At 34.2% G+C, this 8,340-nt stretch overlaps 1 protein-coding gene across 2 annotated transcripts; it reads right to left on the bottom strand.

Annotated features, from left to right (window-relative positions):
* Positions 1 to 317: 317 nt before the first annotated feature.
* On the bottom strand, positions 318 to 8,072 carry LOC142337535 (cytidine deaminase-like). Of its 2 annotated transcripts, none has more exons than XM_075386831.1 (3): positions 7,670 to 8,072; positions 4,703 to 4,855; positions 318 to 602 (listed from the first exon to the last, which is right to left on the bottom strand). In XM_075386831.1, the coding sequence occupies exons 1-3, from the start codon at positions 7,742 to 7,744 to the stop codon at positions 372 to 374; spliced, it is 459 nt and encodes a 152-aa protein (XP_075242946.1). In that variant the 5' UTR covers positions 7,745 to 8,072; the 3' UTR covers positions 318 to 371. The 2 variants fall into 2 exon arrangements, with proteins under 2 accessions (XP_075242946.1, XP_075242944.1); XM_075386829.1 differs by having other exon boundaries at positions 4,703 to 4,864; positions 7,670 to 8,066.
* Between the last annotated feature and the right edge of the window lie 268 nt (positions 8,073 to 8,340).

Raw genomic sequence — 8,340 nt, 5'->3', positions numbered from 1 at the left:
CATAAGTTTGGTTGTAATTAATATTTGTTGTTATTGTTGTTTGATTTGGTAGCTCCTCTCTCGACTTACTTTCCTAATAACGACTGATTTCATGAATCTAATGCGGCATTTCTTGCTCCACTGTGTTATTTGCGTTAGAGGCTATCTTTGTTCATACACATTTTTTTGAAAAGTACTTGAATTTTTGGGGTGATTTATCTGTTCCTCATTTGGTCGAAATTTTTGCCAAAAACGTCGATGAGCGGGGTCGGAACTTTATGTGCGAACGCACATTACCGAACCTCATTGTTTAATTTTATTTGAATTAACACAAACAATCGAATCAACACAATCTTCTAACAAATCGAGAAATTGAAAAATAAAAATAGCATTTAGGTCTCCAACATTTGATTGGACTTGTCGAGATCTTTGGACGAGAAGCTTCCAGGAAGCAGCTGGTCGATTGATGACTTGATAGCTGTGGTACCCTCGCGATTGACGACAATCACTGAGCACTTGGGGTTCATCTCCGCAATGACACTGCGACAGGCACCACAAGGGAATATGCAGTAGTCCAGATTTGTGATCACGTAGAAAGTCAGCATCTGTTCAGGCTTGAAACCCTAAATTTGATAAATCGTTTCCGTTTATATTAAAGCAACAAATTGTTTTCAATATAAATCAAATACAATTAAATTAAAAGAGCGAAAAGAAAAAATTATTGAACAAAAAAGCGATCCCATTTCAAGTATCTCAACTATTGATGTAAGAATTTAGTGTCTGTGGTCTCAATATTTAATGAGCGAAAACAAAAATGAAGTGAGATAAAATATCACAATTTGGAGCCCTCAAATCGTCTGTGATAAAACTTGATGACCTACGAACGATAGTTGTCTCATATCACCAAGATTTTGTTTCCTGAACAACACTAACTATAGTGGACCTCTCACATTTGATAATAAAGTTTTAACAATCTAAATATCAGGCAAAAAAAATGAAAAACTATCAAAAAATATTTGTCATGATTTTTGAATAGTTGATAGCTTTCTTTGCGCTTTGTGAAATCCTTATGACCACGTGAACGAAATCTTCTCTGCAACTGCCTTACATGGAAGCAGAAACTCGTTCCAGACGTATGGATTTTAATGGATGATGCAGCTAATAAAGTTGGGTCTAGTAATCATGAATAGTTTATTCCTTTACGAAAGCAGTGAATAAAAACATATATCAACATATAAGAGCAGCATAAATAGACAGTGTGAGTGGTTATGCCAACCAGACTTCGTTGGGAAAATTCGAATAGACCAATTTAACCAAATTAGACCGCGTTTGCTAGGGAACTCTGAGATAAGGATCCCTTTGAGCGTACCAATCTAATCAGATAAAAACAGATCGAAGGCAAGTCTAGTTGTCACGACAACGTTTGAGTTAGTACATTGCAAAAACATTAGTAATGGGATGTGGGGGGGGGGGGGGGGCGATTATCAGCAACTGTGTCAGAGAAAATGTGTTACTCCAAGGCTGCTCGGTTGTGCAATATAAGTCAACAGGGAGGCTCGTTAAAGTGCGTTCGCACATGATGTTCCGACCCGAGCTTATCAACATTCTTTACTTAATTGTCAACCAAACGTTGATATAACAAAAACAGATATTTGAGGTTAAAACAATCGTTACACAATCTAACCACTAATTGAATTACATAATGCCATGCCTCATTACAGCGCCAACGAGATCTGCCGTTAAAGAGACTACGAGAAAAAAATCTAACAACAAAATTAGCAAAAACAAAAACTTCACGGCAAAAACTGAATATCAAAATTTAAAAGCACCTAGTAACAACGTCAAAATGCAGTCAGATAAAACCTTAACAACACAAATATACTTTTTTCCTAACTATACAGCAGATGGAAATGTTTCTTATTGAGACTAGGTAACAAGTCGACAAAGAGAACGACTAATAAGGCGAAATTCGAAAATTAATCAATATTTTTTAAACCATGAAATTTCAAAGTCTTAAAAAGCATTAGTTTTTAAGAAAATAAACCATGAGAATCATTACGAAACCAAAAAGACCTAAGCCATAGAAGCGGACTATAGATGCAGAAAAACTCAAAAAACTACAAACGATTTGAGAAAACACAAATTATTGATACCATTTAACTCATTAGCTATTATCTGAATATTACGTAATTTTAACTCAATTGCGATTTCTACTATTTGAGCTAAAGTATTTATACTGAGATATTAACTTAGCTTACCTGAGCCACATTTGAAAACCATTGGGATCTGTTATTACGCGATTGTGTTGAAAAAAGAGAAAAAGAAACACAAAACAGACCACTCAAAAAACGTTTTTGCAAACGCATTTTGTCCAACAAACAAAATGTCAGTGACAAATCAAATAAGTAGATATTTTTTTGAAATACAAGAAATTGGACGGGACCTCTCAATGATGAAAGTAAGTTACAAGTTGACGAAAAGACGAAAAAAAACTAAAAACTTTAAAATAAAATTAGAAATGTATATCGTAAACTTTAGGAGTACTCGCAATAAACTGAGTGCTTCGGGTAACATCAATCATTCAATCTTTAAATACAAGCTTATGCGAGCGGTCAGCAATTTATGGCTACCTGAAGAACAAAAAAATAGGAAAAAACCGCAAATTCAAGAAAAAAATTAATAAAAACTTTTCTAGTTTCAAATAGTTTTTTAACACAATGGGATTCTTCTATGTTAACAAAATAACTTCAAATAATCACCAAATATGAGCAAATACATTAGAACCACGCAATTTAAGAGAAAACTCATAGTATCAACGCCATAAAATTCAATAGCTTTCAACGGAAGCCAGTAAATACGCTAATTGATGGGACGACAATGTTGTTTGCATTCATGTTTCATCAATAAACCATTACAGCACGTCATTGACTATAAAAACAACAACAAAAACAGGCAAAAACAAAAAATTCTGTAGAAAAAGGCCTGAAGAAAGTGTCGAAGCAATTTAAATCATGAATTCGACTCCGAAGATTTTTTCTATGATCCATTGAACGTTTTCCCTAAAACAATAGGAACCATCGGTATTAGGATAATGTAATAAGATCTCAAAAAGCACAAAAAAGTATCCAAAACGAAAATTTAAAAATTATGAAAACCCGTGGCATTGAAGTTTGAAAACTATTAGTTAGAAGATAAAACCGGAAACCAGATTAGTTGTGTATACAATAGAAAAGAAGAGGGTCTTCTCAATACTGACACTGACTAACAGTTCACGAAAGAAAATTGATGATTGGTTAATGTTAAAAAATTTTTCAAAAAATTATTTTTATGCTTTTAGCAGCCATTAAATTCAATAGCTTTCAACAGAAGTCAATAAATACACAACGATATGCCACGATGGGAAAAAAAGGATATTTGTCATGCATAGTTAATCAATAAAGCATCACAATAAGTCTTATGGCTATGAAAACAACAGCATAAACAAGCAAAAATCAAAAACTCAGTAGGAAAAAGCAAGAAGAAAGTGTCAGAGCCATTTAAAACATAAGGTTTCACTGAAAATTTCATCTGTGATCCACTGAACGTCTTTTTTAAGCCATTGGAAACTATAAATATTTGGATAATGTGATAAGAGTTCAAAAGTAACCAATAATACAAAAATATCCAAAAATTTATAATTCTTTTTTTAAAATCTTGTCACTGAAGTCATAGAACCAATAGTTAGAAGATAAAACCGCTAACCAGATTAAAGTTGGTTGCAGTAGAAAAAAGGGGTCATGTCACTACTGAGACTGACTAACAGTTCAAGAAAAAAGTTTAAGATTGGATAATGTTCAGAAAAATTTTCGAAAATTTATTCTTAAAGTCTTAACAGCCGATAGCTGTCCACTCAAAGCACTAGATATGTTCCGTTAATGCTCATTACAGATCATATTGCACCTTTAGTTAATGAGTTCATACCATAGGACTCCAAAAAATAGTAAATTCTCAAAAAAAATCAAATTTTCATTTAATATTACGAAAACTCAGTGTCAAAGCCAAAAAAAAGCATGAGCAATTCTTTGAAAACGAATTTTTTTGTTCATTGGGCTTCATTTTACTGTAAATGAAGTTTGGCGTTAACGGAACCTCGATATTAAAAGTGACTAGTCTCTAGGTTACTTAAAAAAAACAAAAAAAACTGAAAAGTTTCCTAAAAGAAATAGCTCTCAAACAGAACTCGATTTCTTTTTGATAGTGAACTTCCCTATGAGACCAGAGCTAGTCTTTTTATCGCCTTCAGTTCATTAGGAACACACAACTGATTCTTTTTGTGGCATGAAATGTAAATTTGAAATACTTTTTTTATAGAAAATATCTTAATTTGAAGAAAAGTTACACTAAAAGTGAACAAAATCATGTCAAGTATCCCGTGTTCACACAAAACTTCAATCCTCGATAACTCATGGAAAAAAAACGGAATTCGAAAAAATCTTTTTAATTTTCAATTCTACGCTGGAACAGCTTTTTAATGATACCACTCACATTTCTCGACGATGAATATATCGATCGGCCAAAATTGACTGAACAAAAAAAACCATTTGAGTATATATTTCCTCCCCCCACAAGTAGGTCGGAACAATAAACCCTCCATATATAAGCCGAGATCTAAGCCTATATCATCGAGTATTTTAAATATTCGTCAAACTATCTACTTGACTTGTTCTTAATGTATATCAAGTACCTGTGATATTGCAGACACAATTGCAGACCTCTCCGCGCATATTGTCATACCATATGAAGCATTCTCCACATTGCAACCAGGTATCAGTTTCCCATTATCCAATTCAATCACACTTCCAACTTGGAATTTAGAATAGGGACTGTATGATCGCGACTTCACATCCTAAATTACAGCTGAGCAACATTTGTTGATGAAAAAAGAGGAAAAAACTTGATGAAAAGTTTTAATAGAAAAGGTAAATTTTAATTTATAGAAAGGGTAAGTTTACAGATTTCGATTCAAAACGGATATAAAGTAAAACTTAACATTGCGAAAATTAAACATGATAAATTTTATTTTCTTTTAAAACGAAATAAAAAATAGGTAATAATTTCTTCAAATCTGCAGCAATAAAAGCGGTGATAGCACTAGTTTTATTTTAACTGTAAAGTCTCTCAACTTTTTAGCAAATCTATTGATAACGAAAAATTTGCAGTCATGCATGATAACTTGCATCATCTTTAAAACCATTTATATAAAAAGTAAACCGACCGTGCGAACACTTAAAATTGCTAAAAGCGTTGCAGTTAATTTTGCCGCTACAAACTGTTTATCTTACAAAAATTTATTGCATATATTTCAATACAAAGTTGAGTAAATTTCATTTGATTACAAAAAAGATGATAGCTTGATTTGAAAACAAAATGCGAGCGCTTTTTGGTGAAAAAAGAAACAAAGTTTTCTGCCGCTATTCACAACAGATCTCATATTATTTCTCCGTAAAATCTCAAACTGGACATAACCGTTAAGGCTGTTGACTATATGTCTAGAAAGCAGCATACAGTTAAATCTGTCAGTATATAAAAATGAGCTTTGTAACCGTTACGTGACTCTGCATGAAGTCAATGAGAACTTCTGGCGTTTAAGTCAAAATTAAAGTCCGAATTTTGAAGTGATTTCTGAAGTGTCACGTAACCATGCTTAAAACATGAAACGCATACGTTTCAAAATGACGAAAGTCAATGAAAGTCAAAATTTGGCGAAGTAGGAACTTCTGGCGTTTTAATTTCTGGCACTGCAGACTTTCGGCAATTTTAAAAAATGTTTACTTTTGATACATTATATATTTTGTTTAATTCTTCGGAGCATATTAACCGAATCACAAAAATTTGTAAGCAATTTTAAATGTACGGGGAAAATAATAAAGGTTTTTCTCAACAAAAACGCTCATTTACCACGAATCCCAATGTAAAGTTGGAGAACTCCATCCCCATTTCATAGTAGAAAAACACTTGCAACAAGATGCGATGTGTTTTTACTCAACTATTAGAGGTTTGCACCCGTAATCAACATTAGAAAGAGAAAAGATGAGAATAAGTTCTCATCTTCAGAATAAGTTCCTCAAGTTTGAGCTAAGTTTCCAGGAAAGTGAAGGCTGCATTTTATCTGAGTTTCACAGGTAGACGACAAGACTACTGTAGGGGATGAATTGTGTAAAAATTGTTTTCAAAAGGTCATTTTAATTGGAGTAATTATGCCTCAAAAATAGTTGGATCTATTCTGTTTCGGCCCCCAGCTTATTAAACATAAATCTTTTATGACCCCCAGGCGCACGTGCTATATTCTTACATAAAAACGCGCTATATGACAACATATAATTTGAAACTGGGGGTCATAAAAAAACACTGGGGGGGCGAAACAGAATAGATCCAATAAATTTTTACTTCATGAAATAATGGGGTGCGAACTTACATTTTTGCCTTTCAGTATATATCACAGCAGTGGTACGCATTTGTCCTTTATTTTTCAATCATCATTGGCTCCGCGTTTTCTGTAATCTATTTCGATTTGTATTAGCTCCTCAATTTTGTTTTTGCATACATTAATTTTTGCTCACAACCATAGAGTCAGTTCATATGTTCAATTATTCATATTTAATCAGAAACCACTCTCCTCATTTTTTTTGTTTCTGCCATAAGTCGCACAACTCAGTTTTGAAGTTTTTTCATGATTACAATTTTAGGACAAGTAATTGGGGCCGAAATAATTTGATTGTGGATTCGCACCACAAATTTCATCATGTATTTGCAGGGCAAATACACAAATGCAGCGATAGAATTTCTCCCTTGCCACAACATCCAAGATATCTTTTGCATAAGCTATTTAGTGTAAATTTTTAGTTTTTATGTTTTTTGTAGTAATCTAAGAGTGAAAAGTGAAATTGCAGAAGCTTTTGAAAATTGCAGAAACTTTAGAAGTTTTGAAACCTGAAAATATCTTCGAGAATTGAATTATTTGAGGAAACATCTTCAACGATCAGTGCAGTTTATCAATAATACCATTCTTATATCAACGCAAAAGATCTAGCACCATTTCACGCAAAATTATTTGGAAATATTGAAAGCGCGCTTCATTTTGCAGTTATGTGTGGACAATGTTCTAAGATCAGAAACCAGAAAAAGAGACCTTTCAGCAACATGCTGTAATTCCAGGGCAAGATATGACAAATAGGGATGGGAAGACACAAACAGAGAAAAAGATCCAAAACAATGAAAGCAGAAAAGCAACCGTATGTGAGTTAGGCATACTCTAAAAATTAACGAATGTCACCACCTTTTGAAAAGTGCGTATCGCAGACCGCACGTTCTATGATTATTACCAAACCTCACCCCATCCCACTACCCCAAACAAAAAAATTGTCGGGTCTTTCCCATTATAGCCCCCCCATTAAATTATAGCCCCCCATTATGGTATAATTACCATGATTGGGGGGGCTATAGGTTATCTGACCACTAAGCTGGGGGGGGGGGGGGGGGGGGGCTATAATGGGAAAGACCCAAATTGTCAACCAACATCCCCGCCAGCACCACAAAACCTCTTCCCCCACTCGCATCTGCTAGCAATTTCTTCAAAATGACTGCAGTCGAGTTTTGACGGGGGATAAATGGTAACGGGAAGCGAAAAAATTTGCTTATGATAAAAACTCACGTGTAAAAGTTTGAACACATCCGATGGGACCTCCGCGTTTGATTCAACAATAAATCCACTTCCACTTTCTGACATTCTGACGATTCTTAACTTCGAAAATCTTAGTTTTAAGGATTTGAACAGCTCTCTTTCGCTTATTTCTGTATCGTGGTTCCTAAACTACTTGGTTACCTCAAAAGTAGTTTCTCTCTAATTAATTTGTTTCACTGTCGCAATTTAACTAATTCATCTTGTTAACCAATGAATACGCAACTCAATCACGCTCCTATGCGATTGACAAATTAGACCACCATTATCAAGCCACGAAATCGCACGCAGTTCATTAGTTTAACTTAGTTATAACTTTGCATTATTTTGGCCTATTATTTCTGGTACATCAGTAATTGGTGACCACCCTCGGCTGGTTGCGAATTACTCGAATCAAATGTCAATACAATTCACAATTGATAGCAGATTGGTAAATTCCAGAATTTGATAAGGTGCCGCAGATATTTGCATATTTGCAAAGTTAGGCCGTCAAATCTACAAAGAGTATAAATAACCCAGGATATATTGTCGCAGTTTGAACAAGTTGAAACTCTACATATGCTGAAAAATTGGGCCTTTCCCGTCATAGAACCCCCCCACCCCACCTCCCACACACACACACACACACACACACACACACACTC

This window comes from Convolutriloba macropyga, chromosome 4 (assembly GCF_964194025.1).
Source record: "Convolutriloba macropyga chromosome 4, txConMacr16.3, whole genome shotgun sequence".
Classification (NCBI taxonomy): Eukaryota; Metazoa; Xenacoelomorpha; order Acoela; family Convolutidae; genus Convolutriloba; species Convolutriloba macropyga.
The sequence above is the reverse complement of the archived record's forward strand: the minus strand, read 5'-3'. Positions and strand labels throughout refer to the sequence as shown.